Genomic DNA, 21,583 nt, shown 5'->3' on the forward strand with positions numbered 1-21,583 from the left:
AAAGAGTGAAAATCAGCTAAGGCAGAGATTACAAGCAATTACATCTTTTTAACTGAACTGGGATCACATGGGCTCCAACCCTGCAAACACTTATTCACATGCTTAACTAAGTTCCCCTCCACAATTGAACTCAAGTCCATGATCATCTCATTGCACTAGTCCTTTCTTTTCTTCCTCCTATTGTTTGTTAAATCTACTTGTTGAATTTTGTCTTTAATCATGCCTTAGTTCTGCACCCACACACAAAGCACCACTGACTTTGTTTAGTGGGTGCCTATCCATGCATATCTGCTTACAAGATTTTATGCTGTTTGTGGTAGAAACTGACTTTTACTCTATGTTTGTACAGCACCTGGCACAATGAGGCCCAGTCCTTAGTGTTGTCTCCATTTCCTACATTGTACAAATGATAAATAACAGTATTCAGTTCCTATGCTGAAGTCAGCCAATCTACAGAAAACTGAGCATTTCTTTTTATAAGGCAATTCTTGTAACATAGCCTTCTCTATGTTCTACAAGTGTACAACAGACTTGGGTGGAACTGGGTCATAAAGTTTGTCAGGGATAAGTTCTAACGAATTTGCCTTCTCTTTCGAGCCTACCTATCTGTCAAAAGGAAAGATGAAAGCCCTGACTCTCCACCAAGAACCACACAGAGAAACCCTGTGCCTCCATGGTGGCCCAGTGACACCAGTAGTACTCTTCACATTCTCAGATATTCACTGCCACAAGTTCCTTCCAAAATCAGCTGTAACTCTTTACTATGGTCTTCTTTCTCATTCAAATGTGTATTGTGAGTGATTTTATATCAGAACATGACTGAAGTTAAACTCAATACTTTCCTAGCCCAGGACAAGAAGTATGAGAAATTGGATAGCTCAGAGACCACATCCGCTCTTCTCAGCTGCCTCTTATTATCAGCAATATCCCTAATTTTGAGCACAAGTTTATTTACTTTACTCCTTATCGGAGTAAGACTGAAGTAGAACATGCAGACAGAGGACAGCAAAACTATCAGCTCAAACTGCCCCTAAATTAAGGGATGATGTACTAAGGGCATGAGCTGTCTAAACATTAATATCCCAGGGGTGTAAATTTACATACATTTCAAAACAAATAAAACATCCCTTCCCTGAAGGGCTTCCAATCTAAACCATTCTATATGAGCAAGATGTCTTATTTTTATCTTATAACTAGGACGGGAACAGAAAATACCAAATTCTCCACAAATTATGTCCCTAAATCTATACAGGCTTCTCTGCATCTGTTAAGTCTTTACGTGGTGCATATTTTCTGTATCCAATTTCCTTTTGTAAGTAAATTAAACAAAGAGCTCCAGGTAAGTGACAAAAATAGAGAGAGAAAGGCTCCGTAGATAAACAAAAAAAGCAATGTAGTCCAGTGGGCTGGAATTCACAGACCCTCAGTTCCATTCCCGCCTCAGCAACCTGCTATGTGCCCTCAAGCAAGTCACTTCACCCCTCCGAACTTCTATTTCCCTCCCCCGAGCCTGTGCTGTCAGTTTAGACTGGAAGCTCTTCAGGCCTGGGACTGACTCAGACTCTATCTATAGTCCCTAGAATAACTGGGGCCGCCTGGTACTATTATAACTGAAACAGCCGTTAGGCCGGACACCTGCTCGCAGCCGGGCACTGTCTAGCCGTGTCTCAGTCCGACCCCGCGACCTTAGACTGAGCCGGAACCAGAAGCAGGTGGAACAGTTCCGGTGCCGCGTGACCCGGAAGCGGAAGCGTGCATAGGGAGGAATCGCTGCCGGGCTGAGGCCGGGAAGTCGCGGCGGTAGCAGCAGCAGCAGCAGCAGGGATCGGAGCCCAGCAGCGGGACCGGCCATGTGAGAGAGCCCCTGCCACCCCAGGTGAGGCACTACCTGGATCTAGGCGCAAAGGGGGACTCCTGGGCTCTCCCTTCGCCCCCGCGCGGTGTTGCCGTGAGAGGGGCCGAGTCTTATCGCTTCGCCGCCCGGGTCTGACTGCCCGTGGCGCGGCCTGAGGCCAGCCCCGGCCTGGGACCCCCGGCCGGCGAAGAGCTCGCTGTCCTACAGCGGCTCCTCCTGCTGGGCGGGCGGCACAGCCGGGACCTCCCGCCCGGGGGCTGGCCCATCATGTTCCGGTGGGCGCCGTCGCACCCTGTTGAGCCCCGCTGATTCCTCGCAGCAGGAAAGGGCAGGTACAAAACAGCCACGGGATGGGCAGCCCTGTGAAAGTCCTCAGCCCAGTATTGTTAAGGGGCAGAGGCCTCTCAGTGGGATGTTCACTTCGAAGCTTAGTGAAGCCTCCTTTAACCGCCTGAGGTGGACTGAGTAATGCTGCTCAGGGTAAAGCTCTGCAGTACTCTTTGCAAAGTTATGTAGTACTTCACAAGTAGCACCAGTTGTAGACGCTTTCCACCTTTGGATATAAAAGGGTAAATCCTTCCACCTGTGTTCAGTTCCTGGTTTTGTTACAGACTTTGTTAGTAATCTAGGGAACGTCATTTAATCTCTCTGTACTTCAACTTTCTATCTGTAAAATGGGTATAACAGTCCTTTGTCTTTTTTTGTGTTTTTTAGATTGTAAACTTTTCTGAGCATAAACTCTTAATACGTGTAGTGCAGCTAATGTGCTTGAGTCTTGGAGTGCTCTGTATAACAAATAATAAAGTACCAAATTTTGTAAAAACAAGCTTTTATAAAATTTGAGACCAATTATTTATTTCCAAAATACATTATTCTAATAATATTTTACCTTGCAATGTTTGAACCCAAACATCCTAGTACTAAGCGTATGGAACTCTCTTTAAACAAAAGGGGGAATGTTTTATTGACTTTCATTGTCCAAGATGAAATAAATACAGTAAGGAAACAGGGATAGTAAATAGTGAAAAGAAAACATTTAAAAAATACTTTTAACTTTTCATATCTAACATTAATATGTAAACATTTTTGTTTACAGCATGATTAAGTTGACTGCCTTTATGTAAACACTTATTTTTAATAGTAAACTTTGTATACAAAATCAAGAAAACAGATCCCTTCTAGAAGTGTTACCTTGTTGAACCCACATCTGTTGTGTTCATCTTTATGGGATTAGGCTGTATGCTTGTTGAAAGATGGTAGTTTATGCTAGTCATAGTAAAGCCTTTCAAAAATGCATTTAGCATAGCATTTGTTATAAAGAAATACATAATTATCCTACTATAAGAATTCTTAAGACAAGTTGTTCCTAAAAAACATAGGAGAAGAGGCAATGGCTGTCTGCTTCTTCCTAAATAATGGCATTTTTCATAGTAAGATTGTGCAGTGACTCTTGCCTGTTACATTGTTACTGAAGAGCTGCACTTCGTAGCCTTGTCATGTGTTTCTGCAAAGCAGAAAATAAATTATCCATGACAGTATTGTTTCTGTATCACTGCTATGATAGGCTGTATTGGCTGGAATTCTTGCAATGGGACAAGGTTTCGTTCTTTATCTGGGATGCCTGCAGCCCTAGCATAGGCATAAGGAAAGAGTGAAGGGGAGTGAAAGAAGGAAAATTAGGACTGCTGGTAAATACTAAGATTAAATATGCAGACTCCGTTATACCTGTTACCTGGTTCCTACATCCCAAAAGAGCCCTTTTAGAAGCAGATACAAGGCAATTAATTGGTTGTTAGGACCTCAGAAATAACTTTCCTTCCAATAACAGATTTTAATATCTGATACTTTTATTAATAATCTGCTGGTTTAAAAGGAAATCAGCCATTCAGCATTTTGACTGGCTGGCACTCTCTATCAGTTTTTGGACAAATTGATATCAGATAATGATCACCCATCATGAGTGGCTGAAAATGATTCTATGACAATTCAGTACTTGTCTGTTTGCCTCCTGTAAATGGTAGTGAGGTTAGGAGGAATGCTGATTAGTTACACACAAATGCAAATAAGTATATTGTGATTATTCATCTCCAATGACTCACTTTTTTTGTTAGACCTCTAAATAAAAAAGGCAAAACAATTATGCTGCTTTAATTTTTAGTCTTAATGTAGATATTTCCTTTCCCCTTATTAAATTTTGGATGGAGGAGTTTTAACAACTTCTGTTTCAAATGCAAGGTGCATCTCTGCCTCCAAAATGACCAGCAAGAGATTATATAATCATGAGTTATTGTTGGAATTGTTATGGGTGACTTGCATCATTATTCTCTTTGTGTAGTGTGTGCTTTGCATGCAAATAGTGATACTGTTTCTTTAGCATCTCCTAAATGAAAAAATGATACTTGTCCAATTTTGCATACATGTGCTTGTTTGTAATAAGAAGAATGAGCTTAATCTTCAGCAAGGGAGTTTTAGGTTAGATTTTAGGGAAAGCTTTCTAAATTTAAGGGAATTCAATCTCTGGAATAGTTTCCAAGGGAGATTGTGGAAGCCCAATTTTTGTGAAAGTTTTTAAGAGCAGGTTGGACATCCATCTGTCAGGGATGGACTAGGTTTATTTGGTCCTACCTCAGCACAGGGGACTGCACTTGATGATCTCTCAAGGTCCCTTTCAGCCCCATGTGTCTATGATTCTATGAGTGAATTGGGCTTCTTTCCTAGATTTTTGTCCAGTCTCTGTTAAACATTAGAAGAAACTTTTTATGAAAATCGGAACTTTGTTCTAAGAGCTAAAGGTTTCAACAAGATAGATACGTTGAAGAAAATCTAAATACTATGCATTGAAAAGTGTATTCCTGTGATTGACTGTCACAGTTTAACAGTTTCTTCCATTCTGTTGATCATAAAATACAAGTTTTTTTTCTTTCAAGTAGCTGATGCACAAAATTTTTTGGAAGCTCTAATAGCATCTGACCCCACTACATCTGATTCAAGCCTGTGCTCTTTTTAAAGTTTTCAGTTACATAATATACAAATGTATCCACACAGCTAAATGAGAAGTTAAAGTTGGCCTTTCTATAGTTCTTGACCACATTAGCATTTCAGATGCAATTATAACATTTTTTCGGTGTTTCCATAATTCCTGTTCAGGATTTGTAACCCAGTAACTTTACACCCCTGTTGGCCTACGTCTTTGCTTATAATTTGGTACTTTAAATAAAACTTTAAAATATAAATCATCTCTGTTTCTTTACTATCATGTAACAGACTTTGAGCCTGGGTACGTCTCTTCCTTTTGTAACTAAGCAGCGGAACTGTTTGAGACCCTTAATAACCTTCAATTTATTTGAAGAGTTTAGTCTTGTTAGGTTCTAGTTTAAGAAAGAAAAACATTTAATTTAAAAGGTGCTAAATCAAGGGGTTTTGCAATAAATTAACATTTGAAAAAGCTCAAATTTTGTGTCACTGTAACAGTATTTCAGCTCCCCACTAGCAACATCTACTCCTTCTCCTTTTAAAGAATGAGTGGCAGAAAAATATTGTTCATAATAAAGGTCACTAACTTTGCTCTATTTAGGACTCTGACAGTCACTTTCTTGCAATATGTGACTCATTATATTGAGCTATAAAATAATATTACTTATTTTTTAAATAATAACTTGAAGTGAATTATTTTCTTAAAATGGGCCAGTTTGCTCTTATAGAAAAGTTTGACGTGATGATTTGGCTGGCAGTTGGAAAACAGAATTGATTTCTCCCGCTTGAGAAACTCAGGGACATTGTGGAATTAGTTAATAAGGAATGCAAGCAACCCTACTGCTGTAATCTCATCAAAATAACCACTTTTTTTACACTTGACCCTCCTAACCCCATTCCCATAGAATAACTAGCTGTACAGAATATGCACAACAGCTTATATGTGCAACCTTCATTTTTGTGCACAGCTGGTGTAGCAGCTTGTGATCTTGTAGAACATTTTTAAAATCGAAAGATTAAGGGGAATAGAAAAGGCAGAAACAGCCTGACAACTGTGGAGGTTCCTAAAAGTTTTGTTTCTTTGGGTAAGTAAACCCACGTATCTTAAATATGTCAGCCCACTTAAGTGTCCCTTCCTAAAAAAGGAAAGACTTGAAGATAAGACAGTGGAATGAGCAAACTTAGTCTCATCATAAATGCTGCTTAGTTATGTTGTGAAACTGGTTATATTTTCCTCTCTCTTGCAGCACAACACTAGATTTGTAATGAAATGGAGTCTGGGACAAACTCTTTTCGAGTGGAATTTCCTGATTTTTCTAGCACCATTTTGCAGAAGTTGAACCAGCAGCGCCAGCAGGGACAGTTATGTGATGTTTCCATTGTAGTTCAGGGCCATCTGTTCAGAGCCCATAAAGCTGTCCTTGCAGCCAGCTCACCTTACTTCTGTGACCAAGTACTCTTGAAAAATAGTAGGCGAATAGTCCTTCCAGATGTGATGAATCCAAGAGTGTTTGAGAATATCCTTCTGTCTACTTATACGGGACGGTTGGTGATGCCTGCTCCAGAAATTGTCAGTTATCTGACAGCAGCAAGTTTCCTTCAGATGTGGCACGTAGTAGACAAATGCACTGAAGTGTTAGAAGGGAACCCAACAGTCCTCTGTCAGAAGATGAATCATGGCAGTGATCATCAGTCCCCAAGCAGCAGTAGTTATAATGGGCTTGCTGAAACCTTTGAGCTGGGCTCTGGAGGACAGCCAGACTTCCACAAAGTGCAGGAGCTGAGGGACGGTGAAAATGAAGAAGAAAGCTCTAAAGATGAGCTGTCATCTCAGCTAACAGAACATGAGTACCTTCCCAGTAATTCTTCAGCAGAACATGACAGACTCAGCACAGGAATGACAAGTCAGGATGGTGAAGAGGGAGCCAGCGACAGTGCAGAGTGTCAGTATACAAGGCCTATCTATAGCAAACCCAGCATCATGTCACACAAGCGTTGGATCCATGTGAAACCAGAAAGATTTGAACAGGACTGTGAAGGTGTAGATGCACATACTTATGATGAGCACCAGGTGTCTGAATCCATGAATGTAATTCAGACAGAGCATTCTATACAGTCTTCAGGAGTTGAAGACTTTCACGTAAATGACAAAAAGATGGAGGCAGAATTTGATGAACAGGCTGATGAAAATAATTATGATGAGCAAGTTGATTTCTATGGCTCTTCTATGGAAGAATTTTCTGGTGAAAGGGCAGATGGAAATCTAAATGTTCACAGACAAGATGTTATGATAGCAGCAGGGTATGGTGAGAGCATTGAAATGGCTACAGGAATTAAAGAAGAAACCACCCTTTCTGGATTCTCGCCTACTGACAAACTATATCCTTGTCAATGTGGTAAAAGCTTTACACACAAGAGTCAGAGGGATCGGCACATGAGCATGCACCTGGGTCTTCGGCCTTATGGTTGTGGTGTCTGTGGTAAGAAATTCAAAATGAAACATCACCTTGTCGGCCATATGAAAATCCACACGGGCATAAAACCTTATGAGTGTAATATCTGTGGCAAAAGATTTATGTGGAGGGACAGTTTTCATCGACATGTAACTTCTTGTACTAAGTCATACCAAGCCTCCAAAGCTGAGCAGAATACTACTGAGATGAACTAAAACATAAGACTTATAATTGTTTAGCGGAGAAAGCAAAATAAACTAATTATGCAAATATTGTCTGGTACTTGCTATTGTGAAATTTAAGGTTTTGGTTTTTTCAGGTTCTAAGGATGTTGCTGATACAGCTGTGAGCAGACCAAATTTTTGTCCATCTACTGTCTCCACTGCAGGTGCTTCAACCCTGCCCTGATGGGACCCCTTTAGAGGAGAGAGGGAAGTTCAAATCTCCATGGCTTATTCATAGGACCCTCTGCTGAGACTGTAACTAATGAGGCCAATTGTGGTGATGTTTTTTGTTAATATATTATTGCTGTTATTTATTATTTGTTTCACAGTAGTGCTCAAGGACTCTGATGGAGGCTCCATTGTGCTAAGAGTTAAATAAACATACTGTAAGTTCCAGACCCAAAACCCACAATCTTAAAGCCTCAATCCTGCAAACACTTACTCCTGTGCTTAACTTTATGCATGAGAAGGTGGCAATAAGAGTAACAGTAGCACAAGATTGCATACGTTAGCTATGTGTAGAAATTGCAGGATTCAGGTGTTTGTTTTAAATGAATGAATAAAGGATTTTAGTTATATAGAACTTGCTGTCAGCAGGGAACTGAACAGATGTCACCAGCTTACTTAACATGGGTCATTAAACAGCCTTCAGATAGCTATATTTTTTTAGCGAAAAGCCATTTTTTGAGTCAGGCCTCCCTTTACTTGTTTGTTTACCCATTTTTTTCACTGGCAGGGTGTCTGGTTCTGTCTAGTTACTGGGCCTACTTCTGTTCATTTTTGTAAAGCACTTAGATACATCATGATGTATGCTGCATACATTTAAGAGACAGTTACATTAAAATTTCATTTGTTTGTACTCCTGCAGTGTATAATGTTAACGTCCGTTGGGCTGTCTTTCAACCCTGGCTGCCACATCGTAAGAGAACTTGTAGAAGTGTGTGTAGCAAGAGGGCATTTTATCAAAATGTTGGGTTTTTTTAAGTGCATAGTTGGTATTATTCCAACACTCAAAGCCTTTAACCTATAGCTCAAGTTTCAGATTTTCATGGCTTACTGCAGTAGCAAGTACCAAACTCACTGTACAATACAGGCTTGTTTTCTTGGTACTAAAGGTTTTTGAAAATTTCTGTCCTTTTAAATCGGAAGAGCTAGAGACTTGCTTCAGGAAATTCTTATTAGTCATTGATAAACTGGCATTTAAATATTTAATCCTCTACTGTTTGAACAGTGGGGTCCATAATACATGTTTTTGATTGTCAACTACTGTGACTCTGATCACATTCAAAGGCACAAGCAGGTCAGAGCTGTTTTCTCTCCAAATGAAGGCCGTAGCTGACAAACAATTTAAATTACCCTAGTTGGATCCCTTTTAATTATACAGTGGGACGTGAACAAGTTTCAGGTTTGTGAGCAACTTCCAGATTCTTAGTTGTGGGAAGGTGGCACTCCTGCACCATGAGGAGGATGTATTATACACTGGACTCATGCTCTAGCAGATGGAGCAGTGTTGTAGTTTTGGGAGATTTTGAAAACCATCCAGGCTAGAGGGAATGCATCAGTTATGAAGGTGGAGATAAGATTTAAGATGCGGGTTGAAGAAGGCAGCTCAAAATGGTTGAAAGCCTTTGCATTCTTACTCAGAAGCAGTTAACATACGATGTAGTTTATTACCTGGTGTAAGAATGAAAGAGCCTCGTTAGCATACATTGTGGTCACAATCAGAAGAGGTGAGTCTACAAACATGTAGCCCTCTTCCAGCACTGGTAACAAAATAGTTAGCCAGCACCAAATGGCTACCAAGCATGACTGGCCCCAAGTTGCATCCAGATTTTGCAGTCTGTAGAATCATGGAACTAAAATACAAAATGACCCATTATGTTAAAGCCACACGCATAAACAGATAATTCCCCCTTTAGCTGTTTTTCTTCATCTGCTTAGCAGCCCAATTAAAAAAAATTTAATATCCAACCAAACTGTATCCTGAACATGAATGTCTAACACAAAAGTGAGCTTGATTACTTGGTGGGCTATTATTACTGCAACTCTTTGGCATATTACTTAAACTTAAGTAAAAATGGGTTTTTTGAGGCTCTCAAATTTTACTCTATCAATTCTTCAGATATTTTTCATATAGAATTTTGAGTACAGAACATGAGTCCATTGCTGGCAATGGACATACAAATGGTCAGCAGTAAGGAGTTCCTGTTCTTAGCACTTACTTGAACTCTACATCAAAGCAGAGTGGGGGTGATAATTGCTGTCTAACCCATGTACTCAAGGTAACAGGGATCTGTTCACTAACACTGTAACCTGATCAATGTATAGAAGCACTTTGTATTTAAAAATCTTTATACATATTTTTTACATTTAGAAATTATATAGTCCCTCTATGGTTTCTTTCCACATTTACACACTCTATTTAATATTGAAATTTATAATGGTAGCAGGTTATTTCCTTGTGTGTTTACAGGGCTGTAGGGAGAAGGTTCCTGTACTTACTGGCCCTTTTCTTCCATTTCCCCACCTCCTTACCACATACAGGGAGTACTTTGTGTGAGTTTCATGGTTCCATGTGGGGGAGATAATGCTCCTGTTCTCTTCAACATTGTTCTAGTATAGCGACTCATTCTTTTTCCATACTATGACACCCCCCCCCCCCCCCCCCGCCAAAGGACAACAGAGATGATTTGGGGACCCATCTGGCCATAAAAAAGAGAGGGTGGTTGCAAACGCCAGGTTAAGAACCCATGGTCAAATAAAGTATACTTCCATCAGACTCAGACCACACTATAGAGCTGCTTGTGAAGCCCTTCCGTTTACCGGCTTGAGATGACTTTTATATGGGACTTTTAAAAGTTAACTTCAAATAGGAGTAATGTTTAGATAACTTTGAAATAGAGCTTTAAAATAATGTACTAAGAGACACTTTAAGGGTTTTATACAGGTGTAGTAGGATGTTTGTGTATGCTTTTAATGACTTTTCATGAATAGTAACTAATATCTAATCCTTTTCTACCCAATAGGTTGTGACATTTTGTGTTGAAATTCCAACATATGTGGCTATTAACATTTGTAATCCTTGACACTTAGATTTTTGGTATTAAACCACATTGAATGCTTTGGTTACAGGTAGATGTTGTCTTAATTTGAGGGGCTGGGGCAGGAAGTGGTAAGTGGCTCTCCAGAATGCTCACTTCTACATGATCTACACGTAACTAAAACAAGAACGTTTGCAGCTTCTTCCAGAGCTTATAAGCACCACTATTGGGATGGCCTTGTACAAGGGATAAAAGGTGCATTCTGGTCTGGGAAACAAGGGATCCCCTTAACATATATTTTAAGGTGAATGTTATGCATTTATTCTTTATAATTTTAGATGAAACCATTTAAAAACATAATTTTGTCAATTTTTTTATCCTTCCCTTAAATTTCCCCTCTTTTTGCTAGTAAACAGTAGCAGAGGAGATGTTTTATAAAATCTGGATCATTGTAGAGAGATAAGGGGTAACAATTTCAGAATCTTCTGTTACTGAGAGTCCACTGCATGGCCTGCTGATGGTAAAAACGCCTAAGGAGACTAAAGTTAAATTCCCTCCAATTTCATCTCTAGGTTTCTAAGACGATTGTTACCTATGGCATCTAAGCAATTGAAATTCTCATGTACAGTCTCATGGAGTCACAGTGACAAGTACCTGACTTCTTTTCTCAGTGGAGCTGTTAATCTGTCTGCCAGGAGTCATTTTTCTCCTTTTTTGGGGGTTTATATATTAGCATTCCCATTTTGCACACTAGTATTTAATTAAAAAAAAAAAGCCCCAGTTTCAAGTAGCAACCATTCTTGATTGCTTCATGGACAAGCAGAGAGACCCTATATGGTACTACTAGAAGATCTTTGGTCTCAATTTTTCCCTCTGATGTAGCTTCCCTGTCACGACTGATAAAATACCACACATCAGAGGCTAGGAGGGAGCTCTGAGATTGCCATATTTCAGTGTCTTTTATTGTCAGGTCCATACTTGACATCACTGTACTTCTGGACATGAAAGAATAGACATCCTTCAGACCACCTAAAGTGAACATTATTGGGCTGGTGCCAGAGAGCTAATCTATCTTTGAATCCTGAGAGCCAGCAGTTTTGTATTTAGTGTCATCTTTATTTAGAAGACTTGGAAGTTTTCTCAAAGCAGCAAAGGAAGGTTGCTGTTTTTCTCCTTTAATTATATTTAACTGGGTAGTTAGAGTTTTTAGACTAAAAGCTCTAAGTTGTCTGTGCCCCAAGGGGAGATGCTGGAAAACCAATATATTTTTAATGTGATGAAATTATCAGACTGATAACTTTGCTTGAAGCCTGTGTCATAAGTCAATTGCTGCTGCTTTTTTGTTCTCCAAGGGATCTTTCTTCCAGAAGTGTGACTGTTTATGCAAGTGAGCTACAAAAGTTTTTATTATAAACAAAATGTCATTTATAATAAAGTTGCATATCTTATTGATACTTTGTGAGATGTTATGCCTGTATTGCAAAGGTTGAATAATTTTGTCTATATAATATTGCTGTCCTAATTGCACAGCATGGTTTTACTTAGTTTAATGTTGCTGTTTAATATTTTCTTCTTATAGAAGAGATCCAGGCCCTTTTTGGTATAACATGTTTTAATAAATGTTGTCTGTCAACTTTGTAAATGTTGTTTTTTTAATTAAGTAAACAAAATGAGTGCCTGTTTAGCTCTAATAGTGTTTTGCTATTGCCATGAAAGATAACAGCTCAAACATAATTTCAGTACATCAGAAAGCAGCCAGTACAATAAAAAGTTATTACATATTATGATAAATAAAAGTACAGCTAGTAATGCATCTTTGACACATCAAGTTTACCTGCTAATTTTGCCTAACAAGTTTTTCTTCTGAATACACTTCAGGTGGATGAACATGTAAACTATATAACTGAGGGCCCTGTGCCTGCTTAACCAACATAAGCCATGTTCTTAATTCTTTTTCCCCTCCCTCCCCTCCCCCAACTTGCATTAGAAAGGCCACTGTATACCACATCTGGGCTTGGCAGTGGGAGAGCTAGGGATCTAGTCTTAAACTACTTGACTGTCAATGTCACAAATCAGAGAAACAGTACAAGTGACACACACCTGTAGCAAGAATAAAGTGTTCATATTTTAACACTACTTTTGTCTTGAAGACTCTGGCAATTCAGTGAATGAAATTACTGTAGGATTCAATCTTGTTGCCACCGTTAACTATGCCTGCACGTCAAGAGGCAAACAGAACCCTTTGCATTTTATTGGTTGATATGTAGTGGCATTTATAAAGCCCCAGCTGCCATTGTACATGAGCATTAAGATAAATGGGCCATATCTTAATGGAGATCAGCACATGTACCATTGGCAGATCTTAAACCCTTTGGAACACTTAATTCTATGGTCTGTATTATATACAGGAGGTCAGAGTAGATCTAGTGGTTCCTCACACTGCACCTTCACCATTTTTCATATAGATAAACAGTATGCCATAACTAGTTGTTCAGATTCTGGCATCTGTTCTGCTGTAAGAAACGTGATTTCTAGTGTGCCACAATTACTTAATAACTAGGCCTTAGGAAAGAAATTGCAGTTTGAAGGGGAGACACACTTGCAGGTTGACTTCACCCCAGTGTTCCTAAATATATAATGTTTAATTTTATATAAAAGAAGTTTATATTAAATAAACTTCCTCATAAGCTAATTGAGACCAATGTTGAATTTACTTTTAACTTGTTCCAAGATGTCTATCAAAACTAGTCTTTCTAGATGTGTATGGCTGTACCACCTTGTAGGTAGATATTTCTAAAATCACATAACCAAACACCTGCATTTACAGATGATCTTTAAAACAAAACAATCAGTACTATGAAGGTTTTCAATTCTCTTAATATTCCTGTTTGTATTTATCACAATCTACCTTAACTGTATCCTACTGTAACCACTTAGTTTAAGTAGTGTCAATTCTTCTCTTCATACAGCATAACTACCACTAATTCTATTCAAAATTAACTTTAGGAATAGAACAGATGCTCAGTCTGCCAACATATAAAAAGGAACACTACTATCACTGACACCACCAGTTATAAAAGGAAATGTGCTATGTGAATTCACTGGGCTTGCAGCCTCTAGTATGTAATTCAAAATCTGCTGTAAGATGGAATTATTCACCTATAAAAAAGTGTTTTACTTAGTCAGTAGTTAGCAATGATGGGTTGCAATACATCCTGCACGTGACCAACACAAACAGAGAACAACCATATCTGTTTCTGGTGTAGGGCTTTGCCCTTGCATTGAGGAATCTACATTGCCTAGAAAGAAGCATATACTATGGTAGACTTCTCTGAAAATGTTAATCAACAATTTAAGTGATGGGACCAGAATATAGTTTTATTGAATTGAGTTTAAGTGCTTTTTAGCAGTCTCCTGTTACAGGATTTTTTCACATTTTGCCCACCAGCATTGGTTATAAAAGCCTATTGGACAGAAGGCAATCCTTGCTTATATAAGGAAAGGGGGTACAGTAGTTAGTAAAGGGCAAGTTCCTGTGCCAGTCCTACTGGTGGTAAGTGGGGCATTGATTACCATCGTAATGGGAGCAATGGTTAAGAGGTGTTTTGGAGAGAAGGAAGGATCTGTAGAAAGAAAGAATGAGATGAGTGAAAGGAACAGGGAAGAATAAAAGGCAGTAGGTAGAGGAATATTTTAATGGCCATTGGGTTAGAGCTGGTAGTATTATGAAGGGCTATCTCTTGGAAGTGCCTTGCATTTCATTTCTGTGATCTACTGCATAGCTCTAAATGGAGAGCCTAAAAATGCAGATCATGTTTGAGTATACAAGTGCAGCTTTACATAATTCAAATTATTTTTGTGACTGAAAGACAGTAATTTCACACTGCAGTTGTAAGGAATGGAATTTAATCTCTTCTCCTCCCCCTGCATCCAAATGTAGGTATTTCTATTGAAAACATCATTTACCCAGCTTCAATCCATTTGGCCTTCGTTCAGCTATCAAAACTGACATTTGTTGCTCCAGATCAGGAAGAATGTTTGATTTCCAAACAAAGACTGACCTGCTTTAAATTGAACTAGGTCCATTCAGCTAATCCCTAGGAAAACAAAACAAAAAAAAACAACCAATATTCACACAGTTTCTTTTTTATGCTTAGCAACTTTTCTTTAGTACAGTGTGACATACAGCAGTTCATTCAACTTTATTTTTGCACCTGCTAAATATAATCTAGACATTCTCTTACATATACTAATAACTGTTTAGGGTTTTCGTTTTGTGACTTTTTAATATCAGTGGAAGTTACAGACCCAAACACTATTTGTGCCTCTAAATTATTTCTGATTATGTATTATTACATATTTATATTGCAATAGTGCAGGTACACCCCTAATGAACTGTGTGTTGTACAAATAACAGGAAGTCAAGGCTGGTCCCTGCCTCCAAAGGGTTTACCTTCTCAGAAGATCTGCAACATTTGAAGGGCAGGGTTCAGGAGAGAAAAATACAAGAGTATATACGCCTTATAGCATTTGCTATTTTGTTTTTATAAATACGTAAAATAAGAATCAACTATCATCTCCTTAATCTGGCCATTGTTAATTTGCTAATTGCTGGTCATTAAATCATCAAGTTTAAGGCCAGAATGGACCACTAGATTATCTAGTTCAGTGGCTCAAGTCTGATCTGTCTTGTATACCCCCAAGTTTCACCTCCTTTAAAAACTACTTGCTTACAAAGTAAGACATAAAAATGCAAAAGTGTCACAGCACACCATTATGGAAAAATTGCTTATTTTCTCATTTTTACCATATAATTATAAAATAAATCAAATTGGAATATAAATATTGTAGACTCATAGACTAAGGTCAGAAGAGACCATTATGATCATCTAGTCTGACCACCTGCACAATGCAGGCCACAGAATCTCACCCACCCACTCCTGTAACAAACCCCTAATCTATGTCTGAGTTATTGAAGTCCTCAAATCATGGTTTAAAGACCTCAAGGTGCAGAGAATCCTTCAACAAGTGACCCGTGCATCATACTGCAGAGGAAGGTGAAAAACCTCCAGGGCCTCTGCCAATCTGCCCTGGAGGAAAATTCCTTCCCAACCCCAAATATGGCAATCAGTTAAACCCTGAGCATGTGGGCAAGACTCACAAGCCAGCACTCAGGAAAGAATTCTCTGTAGGAACTGATCTCATCCCATCACAGACCATTAACTATATTTACCTGCTAATAATCAAAGATCAATTAATTGCCAAAAAGTTAGGCTACCCCATCATACCAGAACTTCACTCCTCTAATGATTAGAAAGCTTTGTCTAATTTCAAGTGTAAACTTCCTAGTGTCCAGTGTATATGTACTTCCATTTCAGTGTATAGTACATAGAGTAGTATAAACAAGTCATTGTCTATATGAAATTTTAGTTTGAACTGACTTCGCTAGTGATTTTATGTAGCCTCTTGTAAAATTAAGCAAATCTCTAGATGAGTTGATGTGTCTTTTGGAAGACCTCTATGTACCCCGAAGGGCACCCGTACCACTGGTTGAGAGCCACTGATTTAGTCTTACTTGTACATTACAAGCCACTGCCACCATCACACCCATGCACTAAACGGAAGAATTTGAGTGAGGAATGGACAGTGGCTTTATGAATCAGTTCAGGCAGGGCATTCCATGTGTAAAGGGGAATATGGTTAAAAAAATTGTTTTTGAGAGAAGTCTTTCTCCCCTTCCCCTTTTGAATTTTCAGACTCATTATTAGGTAATTTTACTCTACTTACTAAGCATGTGTCATCTTTGTTTTAAGTAAAGGAAGTTTAATAGTGTATGTACAATTAACAGTAAGGTAAAGCAAAAGACGGTTAATCTACTGCAGTTTATACAAAATTGAAAGAGCCCTGCATGGACACAAAATTAGTATCTGCATGCAATCCGCAAAAATGATCCATGGATATCAGGGCTCTAAAAATTGATACAAAGCGTAAGAAGTTTATTTAGAAACTATTTCATGCTGCTCCATATAAATTGATAGGGTCCAGTACTGCCAATAGAAATCTCCATTGCTGCTTTGCTTTGGTGGGCTTCCCCACATAAACTATTGAAGTTAATGTGAGTACATGGCAAAACTTCCACTGATGGTATTAAGATCAAGATTTAGTCCTGTATGAAAGGAGACAGATTCCCCAGGACCTAAAAAGGGGATGCTGTTTTGATATTTCCACAACAAGGAGCTTTAAAAACTGAATAGCTTTAACCTGGCTGCCACTTATTCCCTCATTTCCAATCATCTAGGATCTATTCGAATTACTACTAAGCTCTGAAGTTCATTTATCTAAATAAAAACCATCCTAAAACTGAGGAACTGGAAAGCCCCTTTCCTATATGGATGTTTGTTGAGCAAATCTGGATGTAGATACTGATCAAATAGTAAGAAGTTCTCAGCCACATCATGAAAATCACCATGAGAATCCTGTAAGTCCAGATGTTTCTGTAGCTGGCCTTTCCTGACCTCAGTTTGAATTGATTTAGCTGCTATGTTTTTAAATATGAATTTTCCTGTTCTTTGTGCCTGCTAAATCTAAGCAGCGTGAAGTAGCTATGGACTCCATGACAACAAGTTCAGCTATCAATGCACTGAGAATTATTTTGGTACCTATGACATGGTTTAGATCAGAAAATTATCTCTATAGTTCATAGCTTTTAAAACTGTGGAATTTCTGATACTGCATGGAACACAACTTTATTGCACCAGTTCTGAAACGAAAAATAATCTTGTATTGCAACTTTCAGAAAGATTATACAGAGACCACACTGTAAATAGCACTAAGCAATTCTGAGGGTAAGTACAGCGTTAGCTGTAATGAGATCTGATCTTTCTAACAGGTTGTCCCCAGAGAAATCAAAGTCAGCTAAGGTTTATGATTATAAGACTCTAATGCTGGAACCCTGGGTAGATCATTTAATAACACTGGACTCAATACACAGTGAATTTCAGTTATAAGTGTTTACTTCAATAAACACTCTCACACACTGTAAGCCGGTCGTGTCAGGGCTCGTCCCTCTTAGGCGCGGCGGGGAGCCAGGGCGCCTCCTAGCATGCCGCAGTCCAGGTAGGCTTAGCCCCTCTGCAGGTGCTGAGGGGGGTACAGGGTCTGCAAACAAGGTAGAGCCCGAGCCCTCTAGCTGGGGTCGGGGCTCTCAACGTAAATAAGCCCCAGCCCTTGGGCAGGACGAGGCAGTAAGAGTTCTAGTTAGCCCTGGCCCTTTGGATCAGGGCAGCGCAGTGGCAAAGTCAAAGGGGCACCAAACACAAGTTTAGTTAGCTCTGGCCCTCTGGATCAGGGCACAGCAGCGGCAATAGGCGGGAAGAGGGGGAGTCTGCCACCCGGTTACAGGTGGCAGGGGGAACACAGGCCCTCCCACTCCACTGCATTCCAGCCCGTGGCCCTAGCAGCGGTCAAGACCCGCTGCGGTCAGTGGGGATCCTGGCCGCAACACACTGACATGGGTTCGGGCTCTTCAGGAGCCAAAACAGGGTCGGCTATCCCCGGACCACTTCCAACCTCCCCCTCTTTGGGTACCTGGTCCTTGCCAGCATCGTCTGGGGGGTCCCAGACCATGGGCTCCTCCAGGTACCGGTTGTGGGGAAGCTCAGGCCACTCCTCAGGGTATCGGGCACACAGCAGGACAGGCCGACGTTCCTCCAGGTACCGGGTCTGAGGCAAGTCCAGCCAGCACTCCTCTGGATATTGGGCGCGGGGCAGGTCCGGCCCACGCTCCTCTGGATAGTGGGCGTGGGGCAGGTCCGGCCCACGCTCCTCTGGATAGTGGGCGTGGGGCAGGCTGGGCCCGGCGGGAGCCCAGGCACCAGCATCTGTCCTCTCCGGCAGCCTGCCTCCAACTAAGCCCTGGGGCCAGGCTTTTATACTTCCTGTCCCGCCCCTTGACTTCCGGGGGGGGCGGGGACAGGCAGTGCTGACTCCGCCCACTAAGGCAACTGCTCTGGCTCTTCCTTCTCAGGCGCGGCGGGGAGCCAGGGTGCCTCCTTACACACATACAAACCCCTTAAGTAATATTAACGTTATAACACAAACTGAACAATGCTAACAAACTAGACATCTTTTGTCAGGGTTGGATATCTTTGTAATAGGTATGTCCTACTGCAACCTCAACCAAGTAATTGAGTTAGATTCAGGGATCACTGGATGAAATTCTATGACCAGCATTATGCAGGTCAGCATAGATGCTCATTAAGGTCATTCTGACCTTAATATCTGTGGAAAAACAGAATATTAATATTCGACACCATCCTTAGCACATACCATTATGTCTATACATTACAGCCAGTGGCGGTTCAGCCTTTTATGGGCCTTGGATCACACTGAAGAGATACAAAATTAAGTAAAATGAATATACTTTTGGTCTATTTTTATATACCATTCCTAGCTGTAAAATGGGCCATAAGCTACACAAGCTGTAAAACTGAAAACCAAGATAACCCCCATAGGAGAAAGGACAAAAACACCAGCAATGAGAGAAGATAGCTCAGTGGTTTGAGCATTAGCCTGCTTAAACACAAGGTTGTGAGTTCAATCCTTGAGGGGGCCACTTAGGGATCGGAGGCAAAAATCAGTACTTGGTCCTGCTAGTGAAAAAGCAGCGGGCTGAACTCAATGACCCTTCAAGGTCCCTTCCAGTTCTAGGAGATAGGTATATCTCCAATTAAAAAAAAAAAATCTCAAGAGGACAAACCCTTGTTTTTAATTTCACTATCCAGAAAGCCATAGGACTGGAAAAGAGAGATGGGAACATACTTAACTCACCATATGCTTTTAGTCTGAGACTCAGGCTACAGAAAGAAGTTTTCAACTGCCTCCAAAATCTCAAGATTTATGGTTGGACCATACATATTTACAACCATAAAAATGAACTGCAATAATGAGGAGTTGGATCCTTCTTACGCAGACTACAAAGCAGACAGACATTCTTAAAAGGTAGTTATATAGAATTAATTCCACAAGAGAAAAGATTTTTCCTCAACTTTTCTATCATTGCCAAAAAGATATAGAGGAGCTGGCAATCAAGTGGGGGCTGGAGGGAGAGCAATGCAAAAGTCTGCCTTAAATACAATTTTTTACTGAAGAATTTTAATAAAGTCCATTCAAGACACAGCCATGAGTTAACTCAGGCAACCTATGGTACAACCTACGGCACAAGTGCCAAAGGCGGCACATGAGCTGATTTTCAGCGGCACTCACACTGCCCACGTCCTTGCCACCGGTCTGGGGGGCTCTGCATTTTAATTTAATTTTAAATGAAGCTTCTTAAACATTTTAAAAACCTTCTTTACTTTACATACAACAATAGTTTAGTTATATATTATAGATGTAACCCTTCTGCCCCTCTGAGTTGGCAGCAACAAGGGCTGGGTTCAGTGTCCAGGGGTTCTGTTTCAATAACCCAATGCCAAACCAGCTCGAGCCCCCACCCAGTGACCTGGGAAAATCTTACACACACCCCTAGGCGCCTCAAAGAGGCTTCCCCTCTCGCAAGCACAGAGTCTCGGTGTAGCAGAAAAGGTTTAATACATAAGATAAACAACAAACACTAAATTGGGAAAACACCTCAACTAGAGTTCATAGACCAAACCGTGAGCAAAGACCCGCCCCAGGAAATTGGGCTGTGTCCTCTTTCCTGGACTCTTGAGTCCAGCAACCCCCCCAAGTCACCCACAGTCCCAAAAGTCCCACAATCCAAAAGTCTCTGTCCAGGGTCAGTGCAGCCCCAAAGTTCGAGAATCTATCTGCAGAGGTCCCTCCCCCGATCCTGGGTAGAAAGGGGCACCTTACGTGGTCTGGGGCTAACTGCCCTGCCTCTCCATGGGTTCTGCTCCCACCTTCTCCACGAACTGCTCCGCTTTACCAGCCGCTCCACTCTGCTCCTCCAGCCGTCCTCACAAACTGCTCCGCTCCACCAGCTGCTCTGCTCCACTAGCTGTCCCGTGAGCTGCTCCAGTTGTCCCTGCAAACTGCTAGTGCACCATTAGCCAAAAGTGAGTTCAGCTCAGTAACCTGTATCTGGATTCTTAAGGGAATAAAAAATCAACTCTGACATTCCACAGTGGAGAGAGGAGGGGGTGGAACTAGTGCTTCTGGCTCCACAAGGAGACTGCACCACCAGCCACAGATACCTGTCCCCAGCCTCTCTCAATTCACTGGGTTTTGGAACCCATGTCCCTTGTCTAGCAAGTACCACCCAACTGAGGTTGAGTCATTTGTCACAAAGTCCCACAGATCGGCAGCCTGGGATGGGGTAGGCGTGCCTATGCAAATACACTCTCTGAAATTCTTTCCACTAGATGTCAGGGTAGAGCTTATCCTGACTCTGCTTACATCGACTTATAGAAAGACACCTTCTAAAAACATTAAAATGTATTGCTGGCACGCTAAACCTTAAATTAGAGTGAATAAATGAAGACTCGGCACCCACTTCTGAAAGGTTGCTGACCCGAGTTAACTCATTATGCCAGATGCCAGAGACAGCAACACACACTCACACCCTGCCAGTAAGTCATTGTAGTTTAAAGACAGATGCATAATTTTTTCAATCCAATCAACCAATGACAGAATGAGACAAGACAATGTTGTGGCATTTGCTACAACTTGTTAAAATATCCGTTAGAAATTAAAAAATGTCTCTTTTCTCTCATTTTTAAAGTGAGATCCTGTGATTTGCTGAGTATAGGTTATCCTATGCTTGCACAGACTTATCTGAGAGCAGCAAATGTAAAGTAATAAGACTCAGTGAGCTGCAGAAGTACACTTTGCCAGAGATCAGTTCGTTCATATAATTATGGATCATTAACACTGAGTCTACATAAAGCCTCATGCACTGCAGCTCAATGATGTTTTGGAGAGAAATGTTGATGCTACTAGAGAACTGTGGTGGTGGGCAAAAGGAAAGACTAGTCATGTGCTAATCACTAACAGGCATCATATATTTATGGAGTGTCCATTTCATTCTTTGGCTTT

At 40.5% G+C, this 21,583-nt stretch overlaps 1 protein-coding gene across 3 annotated transcripts; it reads left to right on the plus strand.

Annotated features, from left to right (window-relative positions):
- Nucleotides 1-1,757: 1,757 nt before the first annotated feature.
- On the plus strand, nucleotides 1,758-12,179 carry ZBTB43 (zinc finger and BTB domain containing 43). Of its 3 annotated transcripts, none has more exons than XM_030535442.1 (3): nucleotides 1,758-1,876; nucleotides 6,076-7,308; nucleotides 7,601-12,179. In XM_030535442.1, exons 2-3 carry the CDS (start codon nucleotides 6,099-6,101, stop codon nucleotides 7,687-7,689), a joined length of 1,299 nt encoding a protein of 432 aa, XP_030391302.1. In that variant the 5' UTR covers nucleotides 1,758-1,876; nucleotides 6,076-6,098; the 3' UTR covers nucleotides 7,690-12,179. The 3 variants fall into 3 exon arrangements, with proteins under 3 accessions (XP_030391302.1, XP_030391303.1, XP_030391301.1); XM_030535443.1 differs by having other exon boundaries at nucleotides 7,670-12,179; XM_030535441.1 differs by having other exon boundaries at nucleotides 6,076-12,179.
- Nucleotides 12,180-21,583: the final 9,404 nt, after the last annotated feature.

The sequence above is a fragment of the Gopherus evgoodei genome, chromosome 16 (assembly GCF_007399415.2).
Source record: "Gopherus evgoodei ecotype Sinaloan lineage chromosome 16, rGopEvg1_v1.p, whole genome shotgun sequence".
NCBI lineage: Eukaryota > Metazoa > Chordata > Testudines > Testudinidae > Gopherus > Gopherus evgoodei.